This window comes from Panulirus ornatus, chromosome 56, assembly GCF_036320965.1.
Source record: "Panulirus ornatus isolate Po-2019 chromosome 56, ASM3632096v1, whole genome shotgun sequence".
NCBI lineage: Eukaryota > Metazoa > Arthropoda > Malacostraca > Decapoda > Palinuridae > Panulirus > Panulirus ornatus.
Window position 1 is genome coordinate 21,643 of NC_092279.1, and position 14,005 is coordinate 35,647.

The 14,005-nt window shown below is 39.8% G+C and overlaps 1 protein-coding gene across 1 annotated transcript in view; it reads left to right on the plus strand.

The window, feature by feature from the left end:
- Window positions 1-1,830: 1,830 nt before the first annotated feature.
- The window catches only part of robl (dynein light chain roadblock), a 40,536-nt gene continuing 28,361 nt past the window's right edge, over window positions 1,831-14,005 (plus strand). The window contains exon 1 of the mRNA XM_071693603.1: window positions 1,831-1,908. Coding sequence (XP_071549704.1) covers window positions 1,906-1,908 — 3 coding nt within the window. The 5' untranslated portion in view covers window positions 1,831-1,905. The remainder of the gene's footprint in view (window positions 1,909-14,005) is intronic.

Sequence of the window (14,005 nt, forward strand, 5' to 3'; positions counted from 1 at the left end):
AGCAGATTTAAGCCGCCCTTAGGGCGTTTCCTCCGTCAGTAGATATTCCAACTCTAGGACTCGCGTGGGGCATCGCTTCCGTCCGTCACGAGCAGCAGCTGTATCAACAAGGGGCATACGGCCACGCCCTGGGCACTCCTGCATCTGTAGCGCCTCTTCAGGAGCCTCCTGCAACCCTAGCATAGTTTGGCAGCCACCGCACACCCTAGGAGGCGCGATACAGGCCACACCTACCTCTTTCCACAGGAGTTCCACTTAAACTTGGCAATCACTTACTTCTTCCACGTCCTCCTGCTTCATCTGGCATCCTCACTACAGCATCACAGGGACCAGGACTCAACCTGCCTCGTATTTCTCAACCTGCCAAAATTGACCTCTCCTTCCCCGGTATGATCCTCCAGTAGCTCATTGTCCCTGGGATATTTCACCTTATATACCTTAATCAATAAAGCTCTGTTATTGTTGTTGTTGTTGTGCTCCTCCCTCAATTACACCACTCTAACACCAACCAAAACATCCGCGAAAGGTGCCTACTTTGGAGGCGGGATTTGCATTAATCATCTTTGGAATATCTCATTTATCCTTGTTTTCGTCGTTGCCATATATTTTTCAATTCCAAAAGAATAATTTTTGATAAAGACAAGTGTAACTAATTATTTTTGTCTTCGTCTGAGATTCGGAATCCTCCTTTGGTTGAAGGGGGTCTGGGTGCGTGACATCGTCTAAGCCTCCTCAGGGAATTAGATATATCGATTGCTAAGAGCATTACAGACATCTTTTATTATCATTCATACATCAGTAAAGTAGGGAAATTATACTCAAATTTCTTTGGAAAAAAGATAACTGTGGAGATGCTATGGTCGAGGGTATTCATTTATGTATAATTTCCCCACGACCAAATTCTATGTGTCATGGCGTTACCCATGACGTCTTTTTTAAAGGCTCCCGCAGCCCAGGGCTGCAGGAAAATGTGATTTTCTTTTGAGTGACTAATTGGTTGAAGAGGCTATACTCCCAGTGATACAGCCTCATCAAAGCTGACTTTTCACTTGCGGTGTAACCTCTTGTAAGCGTATCCCGGTAACAACTCGAACATATCTCCAAACGCATAATCTAAGATTTATTGGAACGAAAACTTCCTATTCTCAATGAATCATTGATGGGCTCATTCGATGTTGCTCTTTTTCTACATCTGAAGAGAATTCTTTTGAATATGTCTTGATATGAATAATGGTAAGATAGGATCAATATCAGAAATGAGAATCATAAAACCAAATGATGGATGTCATGTTGTGTTTGAAGACACCGTCGAACGCATATATTGGATTCTGATTTCTATTTATTATCTATCTTTCATCAACATTGATATTATTAAAAAATTCAAGAGAATTTGTTTAAATACAGAAAACGGAGAAATGTGGAATCAGTTTTTGATGTGATTGATGAAAGATAAGAATTTCTTTTCAGTACATCTTAATATAGATGATCGGTCTGACTGCAACCATATTCCTGCTGTGCAAAACATTATGAAAACAGACTATATTTGACCAGATTTAAAGGGGTATCAATCATTGAAAAAAATGAGTACTTGTGATAATAAAAGAACATGAATCTAAATAGAAGATATGTTAATAGCGAAAAAGCTCAACTTTCGTTGCCTTGGTGACTAAGATCTGCGTCCAACTTCGATGAATTAGCCTTACATTGCCGAAATATCTCATCGCCGTCTTCAAATGAGCAGATGGCATATTACTTTGGATAAAAGTTATCATAAGTCAGAAAAATTGATATATCTTATCATTATTGCACAGAATCCGAGAAGTGGCGCCTTTGATTAAAATCGGTGCTACTTTCGCCCCCTTTGGATACTTTTCATCGGAGGCGTGACATCTGGAAGTAAACACAATGGTAAGAATATCCGAAACTCCGTACTTTTTTCCTCAAAATTCTTGTGGCATTTGCTTCAAACTGTTTGTGGCTTTGGGGATAATCGTAAGGAAGAGTCCCAGACCTTCTTTTGATGTGGAAGACTTCATTTACGTTAATATTCAAGAGGTGACAGATGCCGTGACGGTGGAGAAACAAATGAAGGCAATATATATCATCTACTCAGCCAAGCCTGATTGATTGAAGGCAATAAATATATATGTATATATCGCTTTCTCACTCATCCTAGCATGATTTGATTATCTGTTGATGAAGGTGTAATAGATTTTACTTTCACTACGTCTTCTAAATGAATATTCGAAGTTCTTTAGGGCCTTGTTGAATTGAATGTATTGATATCGGCAAAATTACAGTGTCCTTCATCCACCTGGGGAAACTGGGTTTTTGGTTGGGGGAAAATCTCATGAAATCAGTTTATTTGCATTGGAATTGAAAGTCAGAATCGTCCAAGAGACATCTAAAACAATTTCGAGCAAACCAAACCCAACTTAAAATCCTAACCTTAAATTCGCTTTATGTCATAAACGATATAATAAGCATGGCTCAGCAACAACATTAAAACTCTAGTTTAACTTTTGATATTTACTGATATTGTTCATTGCTCGTTAAGTGTTTAGGGAGCTCCATGCAAACCAGATATGGGAAGTTGAGACACGATTTAGATCCTTTGTAAAGTTTTTTATAATTTTAGGAATAGCGGTGTAGACTGATTTAGAGAATTGTTTAATCAGAGTGTATATATATATATATATATATATATATATATATATTTTTGTTTTTTTTCAAACTATTCGCCATTTCCCGCATTAGCAAGGTAGCGTTAAGAACAGGACTGGGCCTCTGAGGGAATATCCTCACCTGGCCCCCTTTTCTGTTCCTTCTTTTGGAAAATTAAAAAAAAACAAAAAAACAAGAGGGGAGGATTTCCAGCCCCCTGCTCCCTCCCCTTTCAGTCGCCTTCTACGACACGCAGGGAATACATGGGAAGTATTCTTTTTTTTTTTTTTTCAATTTTCCAAAAGAAGGAACAGAGAAGGGGGCCAAGTGAGGATAATCCCTCAAAGGCCCAGTCCTCTGTTCTTAACGCTACCTCGCTAATGCGGGAAATGGCGAATAGTATGAAAGAAAAGAAGAAATATATATATGTATATATATATATATATATATATATTATATTTATTTATTATACTTTGTCGCTGTCTCCCGCGTTTGCGAGGTAGCGCAAGGAAACAGACGAAAGAAATGGCCCAAACCCCCCCATACACATGTATATACATACGTCCACACACGCAAATATACATACCTACACAGCTTTCCATGGTTTACCCCAGACGCTTCACATGCCCCGATTCAATCCACTGACAGCACGTCAACCCCGGTATACCACATCGCTCCAATTCACTCTATTCCTTGCCCTCCTTTCACCCTCCTGCATGTTCAGGCCCCGATCACACAAAATCTTTTTCACTCCATCTTTCCACCTCCAATTTGGTCTCCCTCTTCTCCTCGTTCCCTCCACCTCTGACACATATATCCTCTTGGTCAATCTTTCCTCACTCATTCTCTCCATGTGCCCAAACCACTTCAAAACACCCTCTTCTGCTCTCTCAACCACGCTCTTTTTATTTCCACACATCTCTCTTACCCTTACGTTACTTATTCGATCAAACCACCTCACACCACACATTGTCCTCAAACATCTCATTTCCAGCACATCCATCCTCCTGCGCACAACTCTATCCATAGCCCACGCCTCGCAACCATACAACATTGTTGGAACCACTATTCCTTCAAACATACCCATTTTTGCTTTCCGAGATAATGTTCTCGACTTCCACACATTCTTCAAGGCCCCCAGAATTTTCGCCCCCTCCCCCACCCTATGATCCACTTCCGCTTCCATGGTTCCTTCCGCTGCCAGATCCACTCCCAGATATCTAAAACACTTCACTTCCTCCAGTTTTTCTCCATTCAAACTCACCTCCCAATTGACTTGACCCTCAACCCTACTGTACCTAATAACCTTGCTCTTATTCACATTTACTCTTAACTTTCTTCTTCCACACACTTTACCAAACTCAGTCACCAGCTTCTGCAGTTTCTCACATATATATATATGGCGAATAGTACGAAAAAAAAAAAAATATATATAAACCATGGAAAGCTGTGTAGGTATGTATATTTGCGTGTGTGGACGTATGTATATACATGTGTATGGGGGGGGGGTTGGGCCATTTCTTTCGTCTGTTTCCTTGCGCTACCTCGCAAACGTGGGAGACAGCGACAAAGTATAATATAAAAAATATAAAAATATATTTTTTTCATACTATTCGCCATTTCCCGCAATAGCGAGGTAGCGATAAGAACAGAGGACTGGGCCTTTGAGGGAATATCCTCACCTGGCCCTCTTCTCTGTTCCTTCTTTTGGAAAATTAAAAAAAAAAAAAAACGAGAGGGGCGGATTTCCAGCCCCCCCTCCCTTCCCTTTTAGTCGCCTTCTATGACACGCAGGGAATACGTGGCAAGTATCTTTCTTCCTTATATATATATATATATATATATATATATATATATATATATATATATATATACATATTTTTTTTATTTATTTTGCTTTGTCGCTGTCTCCCGCGTTTGCGAGATAGCGCAAGGAAACAGACGAAAGAAATGGCCCAACCCACCCCCATATGCATGTATATACACACATGTCCACACACGCAAATATACATACCTATACATCTCAATGTACACATATATATACACACACAGATACATACATATATACCCATGCACACAATTCACACTGTCTGCCTTTATTCATTTCCATCGCCACCTCGCCACACATGGAATACCATCCCCCTCCCCTCTCATGTGTGCGGGGTAGCGCTAGGAAAAGACAACAAAGGCCTCATTCGTTCACACTCAGTCTCTAGCTGTCATGCAATAATGCCTGAAACCACAGCTCCCTTTCCACATCCAGGCCCCACACAGCTTTCCATGGTTTACCCCAGACGCTTCACATTCCCTGATTCAATCCACTGACAGCACGTCAACCCCGGTATACTACATCAATCCAATTCACTCTATTCCTTGCCCGCCTTTCACCCTCCAGCATGTTCAGGCCCCGATCACACAAAATCTTTTTCACTCCATCTTTCCACCTCCAATTTGGTGTCCCACTTCTCCTCGTTCCCTCCACCTCCGACACATATATCCTCTTGGTCAATCTTTCCTCTCTCATTCTCTCCATGTGCCCAAACCATTTCAAAACACCCTCTTCTGCTCTCTCAACCACGCTCTTTTTATTTCCACACATCTCTCTTACCCTTACGTTACTTACTCGATCAAACCACCTCACACCACACATTGTCCTCAAACATCTCATTTCGAGCACATCCACCCTCCTGCGCACAACTCTATCCATAGCCCACGCCTCGCAACCATACAACATTGTTGGAACCACTATTCCTTCAAACATACCCATTTTTGCTTTCCGAGATAATGTTCTCGACTTCCACACATTCTTCAAGGCTCCCAGAATTTTCGCCCCCTCCCCCACCCTATGATCCACTTCCACTTCCATGGTTCCATCCGCTGCCAGATCCACTCCCAGATATCTAAAACACTTTACTTCCTCCAGTTTTTCTCCATTCAAACTTACCTCCCAATTGACTTGACCCTCAACCCTACTGTACCTAATAACCTTGCTCTTATTCACATTTACTCTTAACTTTCTTCTTTCACACACTTTACCAAACTCAGTCACCAGCTTCTGCAGTTTCTCACATGAATCAGCCACCAGTGCTGTATCATCAGCGAACAACAAGTGACTCACTTCCCAAGCTCTCTCATCCCCAACAGACTTCATACTTGCCCCTCTTTCCAAAACTCTTGCATTCACCTCCCTAACAACCCCATCCATAAACAAATTAAACAACCATGGAGACATCACACACCCCTGCCGCAAACCTACATTCACTGCGAACCAATCACTTTCCTTTCTTCCTACACGTAAACATGCCTTACATCCTCGATAAAAACTTTTCACTGCTTCTAACAACTTGCCTCCCACACCATATATTCTTAATACCATCCACAAAGCATCTCTATCAACTCTATCATATGCCTTCTCCAGATCCATAAATGCTACATACAAATCCATTTGCTTTTCTAAGTATTTCTTGCATACATTCTTCAAAGCAAACACCTGATCCACACATCCTCTACCACTTCTGAAACCAAATAAATAAGATAAATAGGGTCAAGTCAATTGGGAGGTGAGTTTGAATGGAGAAAAACTGGAGGAAGTGAAGTGTTTTAGATATCTGGGAGTGGATCTGGCAGCGGATGGAACCATGGAAGTGGAAGTGGATCATAGGGTGGGGGAGGGGGCGAAAATTCTGGGAGCCTTGAAGAATGTGTGGAAGTCGAGAACATTATCTCGGAAAGCAAAAATGGGTATGTTTGAAGGAATAGTGGTTCCAACAATGTTGTATGGTTGCGAGGCGTGGGCTATGGATAGAGTTGTGCGCAGGAGGATGGATGTGCTGGAAATGAGATGTTTGAGGACAATGTGTGGTGTGAGGTGGTTTGATCGAGTAAGTAACGTAAGGGTAAGAGAGATGTGTGGAAATAAAAAGAGCGTGGTTGAGAGAGCAGAAGAGGGTGTTTTGAAATGGTTTGGGCACATGGAGAGAATGAGTGAGGAAAGATTGACCAAGAGGATATATGTGTCGGAGGTGGAGGGAACGAGGAGAAGAGGGAGACCAAATTGGAGGTGGAAAGATGGAGTGAAAAAGATTTTGTGTGATCGGGGCCTGAACATGCAGGAGGGTGAAAGGAGGGCAAGGAATAGAGTGAATTGGAGCGATGTGGTATACCGTGGTTGACGTGCTGTCAGTGGATTGAATCAGGGCATGTGAAGCGTCTGGGGTAAACCATGGAAAGCTGTGTAGGTATGTATATTTGCGTGTGTGGACGTATGTATATGCATGTGAATGGGGGTGGGTTGGGCCATTTCTTTCGTCTGTTTCCTTGCGCTACCTCGCAAACGCGGGAGACAGCGACAAAGCAAAAAAAAAAAAAAAAAAAGATATATATATATATATATATATATATATATATATATATATAATGGTGAAAAACATGGGCAAGTAATTTGCATCTCACTGTTCATGCCTCAACTGACCTCTTCTAATATTTATCGATGCTTCAGATACTTTTTGCTTGATTAGGCTAGAGTTTGTTTGGTAATGGGCAGTTCTCCATTACACATGATTTTTGCACATTATCTTGGTTTATATGATAACCAACAAATATAAGAATTTTCATTTTGTCACCTGTGACAGCACGAATAGAAAAGTGACACCTTCAGGATGATACTATGTTAGATATGATATCAAAAAACACAATGAATCTTTGTAGTGTACATGTGTTAATTAGTTTTGATTTGAGAGGTGCATATATCATGGGCAGTATATGTTTCACCTGATTGGTGGGGTGCAAGAAGGCAGACATTTTTTGTGTTGTGCAAATGCATGCAGCCTTATATTTCATTGAACGATATTAGATGAGGCAACAGCAGTATATCCAGGAAAATATGAGGTTAATTGGAGTAGAAGTAGGTAATACTCTTCTAAGAAATCAACAGAACCAATTATAACATCAAACTTCCATAGCAGTCGAGATTTATATAAATTTTCAGGAATCTAATTAAAATATACCATGTTCATGGAAATGAACTGCTAACATGATGTGGATTATAAACAAACAGAAGGCCCAGTGTAATCCTTTGCAGAAGATGAATTTAAAATTATAATTTTACCACCATTTTGTCTGCTAGGTGAGGCTTACATAAGTTCTGTTAATATTGTACAGTTGTAATGCCTACTTCTACGGTGATGATTGTTACAGGTTCCCTTAATAACCATTATCATTTTATTTGATATTATTGAGTTAGATTTAATGTTTTATATCATACTCTGCAGGTATTTTTGTGAACACAGAATACTATATGAATCACCTAAAACATAAGTAGCCAATCCCAAAACTAGTTTTGATGCAGAGCTGAACTGAACTTTTGCCGAGAATACAATAACATGCAGTTAAGCTGTGATTTGGAACATTGTATTTTTGTGGATCTCATATATGTTTGTGATAATGAGGGTTATGTATATCAAGGAAGATGTGGTGTTGATTAATGTAACACCACAGAAAAATATCAACAGAACCTGTAAATTCTTACCTAACCCTACCCAGTAACTGAAATTATGCTTGAATTATACAAACATTAAATTTGTCTTTTGTTGCTGATTACATGACTACTTGCTGTCATCATTTTGTTGGCATTTGACATTTTGTTTAAAGTCTTGACTCGTGAGTGTGACTTTATTTTCAGTAAGAATATGTAATTTATAACATTAACCTTGGTTGCCAATGGGGTTAGGTGATGTTTTCATTCAGCTGAATTTTTTTTTCATGTATTACCTTCTTTAGTAATCCTACCTTTACCCAGATTTACCAATAATGCATCATGTTATTAAATGTTGTTCAATAAGATATAATGCTTCAGCTTTTGCCTTGCAGCTTCTGTTGTATTTTATAAACACTACTCCAGTATCTTAGAACAATAATTTAGTTTTGCGGTGGTAGTAGCATGTGCTGCGTAGAGAAAGGTTGGTAGACTGTTGTGGGGCTCCTTCTGTTCTGTGATTATTATTGCTTAAAGTGATATCCATAATTTCCTTTCTGGGAGCAGGTTCATATCATCCAGAAAGTTTCATTGATTGGCAAATAATCCTGCTGTTCAAGGCTAGTTTATGGTGATGGTACTAGTTACTTGGGAGGGGCTTTTCATGAGTATGCCAAGCCTTTTCCTTTTTTTTTTTCCATACTATTAGAGCCTTCCCTTCAGTATCACAGTCACTCATACGGCCCCATTATCCTTAATCTGGACATGCTTAACTCCAGATTTATCATTTCATTGGCTTTGTGGACAAACAAAAAAAAAAATCCCCTTTTGTATTCCATTATGGATTTCTCAAAATCTTTTAACATCTCTCTTTAGGCATTATGCTCCAGGCATTGGGTTGGTCTTCCGTTATGCAGGTTTCTTGTAGAAAAAAAGAGTTAGAAAAGAAAACAGGTCCTCACTCTCTAACATTAGATATGTTGGGATCCTAGGATTTTGAAAATAAAAAGTCTTAGTTTAGCCGAGACTATTCTGCAAGTTTTCTCCCTTCTTTCAAAGTAGTATGCAGTGTTTGGACCATTGTCTTGTTGCAATTGGTGCCCTCAACAGAAGAAAGTGGTGTTCACCTGAATCCTCTCTTATGGGGATGAACCCTTAAAAGATCTTGTCTTGGTGAATACCTATTTGTTAACTTTTGTTTCTTTTGACATTCAGTAAGACATTGGCTGTCAAATTCTTCAAAAACAAGAGATGAATTCCCAGCAAGATGTTTGATTTATCAGAGTTAACTGCCTTTTTAGTTCAAACTGACACATTCATGTTGTCAGGCAAGGTCAGTTGGGGTGAAATTTCCTCTTGACCGATTCCACAGAGTGACAAAATAACCTTGTTTGGGGTTAAGAACTTTGTATCAGAGGACTGACATTTTTAGCTCTTGGACATTTGCAATCAGTAAACCCATTTTGCTCTGAAGTAGGTAGTAGTTATATGTATTAGTTGGTAGGTCGCCAATGACCATGGGGGGTATATTACTAGTACTAAACACCTGGTAACTGGGAGGGTTAGTGATGGCTGCGTCGTGAGCCAGCACTTTAGTGGTTGTCAAATTGCACTCCTCTGACCCAGGTAGCTGTGTTTTCTTTCTGCCTCACCCAAACATGGACTACTGGCATTCTGTTAAAACATACAATCCCTCCTTGTCACACAAGTACAACAACACTAAACTCACACAGCTTATTATTTGTAACTCAAGATTTTTCCATGGTGAGCGCCATGTGCTAGCCCTTCCTTTTGGCAGAATGGTAGGAACACGTAAGCAGGAGCATTAGGTAGAAACATAGGTAGAAACGGTGATGGGAAAATTAGGCAGGAGCTTTAGGTAGAAGTAGTCAGTAGGAACATTAGGTAAGAGCCTATGCAAACACTGTGCTATAGTTGCCCATTGCCAGTGGTCTGTTAAGGGTGAGGCACTAAAGGCTAAGGAGTGGCACTGGTGTTCACTAGATATGGAGACAATTGTTATGGCCATTTCCTCAAGGGAGTTCCAGTTGGAAACAGACATCAGAGATATAGATAGATAGACTTTAAAGTATGTGACATTCATTTGCTTCGTAATGTTCATATTTCTTCACAAACAGTTTCTAGCAGGTTCTAAAACCTTTTATTTCATTACATTTAGTACAGTATTTTGTTTTAATGTTTTCTTTGGGTTTTTTGATTTCCCCTTAAGTAATCTAAAACCCTTTGAATTTCACCATTAAGGTCTTTGGTTTTAACCTGCTTTAGGACCCTCTTGGAATTGATTTTCAGGTTTTTTCTGTAAGGACCTTAATTTCCTTTCCTCTGATCACTTATATTTGAGTTGTCAGAAGCCTTGATGTTGCTTAGATATGAAAGGTCCCTTATCCAAACATGAGAATCCTCTCATTTATCACTGCATACCTAAAGCTGTTTCTTCCATTATACAGTTTCAAAATGTTAAGCATATGTGGCTTGTATCTAAACATTGCTCTTCTTAAGGACTCAGTTTGTAAAGTTTGTCTTTTATTCAGTTGCATCTTGAGCACTTGAAGATGATCAGTTTGTGAAGTTTGTCTTTCATTCAGTTGCATCTTGAGCACTTGAAGATGATTAAAGGTTAGTAAAGGACCTACCTTTGGTGTGCCCAGGCTTTTTGAACCCTTTCTATTGACATTTATTGTTTAGAACCAATACTGGTTTTGTTGGCTTAGTCAAACCTTTTTGCAAGAGCTGTTACAGCAAGGTGTTATTGTGCTGGCTTTTGATGCTGTTCCTTAAAGCCCCTCTTGTAAGGAGAGAGATCATTTAAGTAGTACCATAGGATATACCTTAGGTATAAAGATGGTCATGTTTTTCTTTATATGAAGTTTTTCTCTTACCTTCCACTTACATGCTGATAAGCTCTCATTAGCTTGTGGAATGATCAGGAGAAAAGAGTGAGTTTTGAAGAATGAACTCTATTTCTCGCTTGGCTGTGTGCTGCAGACAATTTTTCGTTATTGTTTACCACCCAACCTTCCCCTACTTTTCTCTTTTCTGACTATAGTCATCATCAGGATGATGTCCTTATTCTGGGAATTAGGAGGTGGTCAACCTGCATGGCTGGATAGCTGGTGAGATGATGATGCCTTTGCCTTTGTCAAGTGATGACAACTGATGGGACAGGTGTTTGTGAATGAAATAGTGCTGTGACTGTTGTTTAGGTGGTTTGTGAAAGGGTGAGAGGTGTAAACCACATGAATGAGGGGATGGGGTGCAATGGAGATCTCCCTTGGAGATCAAAGGAGATTCTTATTAGCATCACTGTGGGTATATTAACAAACTGACTTTATCTCAGTACTGAGTCCAGAGTAGCCTACCAGTGATATACTGGAGTACAAATGAAGAAAGGACTTATTTTTTGCAGCAAACCCTTACTATAGCAGACTTACTAGGAGTAGACTCAGTCTGATATGATAAAGCAAATTTATCCTGTAGATTTGATGATTTGTTATATCAGACCTTCATTAGGTACATTGAACTTATAGTGTGGTATATCTCATGATAATTGGTATATCTCATGATAATCTGAAGTGGTCACATGAGTTGGACATTCATTAGATATTGCTTTATGTACTGTGCAAGGTAAATGTTTTCCTACTGACTAGTGTATACAGTAAAATAACATGATCCAGTACTCTAGCACAGTCGTGTTAAATGGTTTCTGTATCGTGAAACTGTAATGTACTTACCAGAGCAGTTGTTGGAGGTACAGTATCTATGCAGTACTGCAATGTTTGTGGAGCTAGGCATGATGATGGAGGTGGCCATTGTGACAGTATTGCAATGTAACAGAGGAATGCACTTAAATTTTACTGCAGTGTGTATTGCACATGCACTCCCACTTATAGACAGTTCTGTATAACTGTGCACTTAAGTATCTACAATTGTACACATTATTTGTAAGGGACTGAACTGTACATGCATTTTAAAGTTATTCTATTAGAGCTCTGTAGACAACTCTATCATGTTACTCCGAGTTTTCACCACAGAAATTTTCTGCCTTTTCCTCTTAGCAGTTGATGAAACTATATCTTTGGAAGTCATAAGCAAAACAGTAAATTTAGTATGGAAGCAAGATACCTCAATAGATTTACTATGATAGCAAAAAGCACTGGGAGCGCTGAAGAATGTGTGGAAAGAAAGAATCATTATCTGAGAGGGCAAAAGTGGATGTGTTTGAAGGTATAGTAGTCCCAACAATATTATATGGATGTGAGGTATGGGCTATAGTTGAATTATATTTACAGATGTACCCAATGGATTTTAGAATGAACAGTGACTCCTGTTGTCTCAGTATGGTTGGTAAATGTGAGTGGGAGATGCATTTTTCGATAATTATGGTAGCTCTCTTCTTTAGTAATCTTCCCAAAATAACAAATACGTAAGACGTATAAAAGAAAGAGACAGGAGGTCAAGAGAAAGGTGCAAGAGGTGAAAAAGAGGGCAAATGAGAGTTGGGGTGAGAGAGTATCATTAAATTTTAGGGAGAATAAAAAGATGTTCTGGAAGGAGGTAAATAAAGTGCGTAAGACAAGGGAGCAAATGGGAACTTCAGTGAAGGGCGCAAATGGGAAGGTGATAACAAGTAGTGGTGATGTGAGAAGGAGATGGAGTGAGTATTTTGAAGGTTTGTTGAATGTATTTGATGATAGAGTGGCAGATATAGGGTGTTTTGGTCGAGGTGGTGTGCAAAGTGCGAGGGTTAGGGAAAATGAGTTGGTAAACAGAGAAGAGGTAGTAAAAGCTTTGCGGAAGATGAAAGCCGGCAAGGCAGCAGGTTTGGATGGTATTTCAGTGGAATTTATTAAAAAAGGGGGTGACTGTATTGTTGATTGGTTGGTAAGGTTATTTAATGTATGTATGACTCATGGTGAGGTGCCTGAGGATTGGCGGAATGCGTGCATAGTGCCATTGTACAAAGGCAAAGGGGATAAGAGTGAGTGCTCAAATTACAGAGGTATAAGTTTGTTGAGTATTCCTGGCAAATTATATGGGAGGGTATTGATTGAGAGGGTGAAGGCATGTACAGAGCATCAGATTGGGGAAGAGCAGTGTGGTTTCAGAAGTGGTAGAGGATGTGTGGATCAGGTGTTTGCTTTGAAGAATGTATGTGAGAAATACTTAGAAAAGCAAATGGATTTGTATGTAGCATTTATGGATCTGGAGAAGGCATATGATAGAGTTGATAGAGATGCTCTGTGGAAGGTATTAAGAATATATGGTGTGGGAGGAAAGTTGTTAGAAGCAGTGAAAAGTTTTTATCGAGGATGTAAGGCATGTGTACGTGTAGGAAGAGAGGAAAGTGATTGGTTCTCAGTGAATGTAGGTTTGCGGCAGGGGTGTGTGATGTCTCCATGGTTGTTTAATTTGTTTATGGATGGGGTTGTTAGGGAGGTGAATGCAAGAGTTTTGGGAAGAGGGGCAAGTATGAAGTCTGTTGGGGATGAGAGAGCTTGGGAAGTGAGTCAGTTGTTGTTCGCTGATGATACAGCGCTGGTGGCTGATTCATGTGAGAAACTGCAGAAGCTGGTGACTGAGTTTGGTAAAGTGTGTGAAAGAAGAAAGTTAAGAGTAAATGTGAATAAGAGCAAGGTTATTAGGTACAGTAGGGTTGAGGGTCAATTCAATTGGGAGGTGAGTTTGAATGGAGAAAAACTGGAGGAAGTGAAGTGTTTTAGATATCTGGGAGTGGATCTGGCAGCGGATGGAACCATGGAAGCGGAAGTGGATCATAGGGTGGGGGAGGGGGCAAAAATTCTGGGAGCCTTGAAGAATGTGTGGAATTCGAGAACATTATCTCGGAAA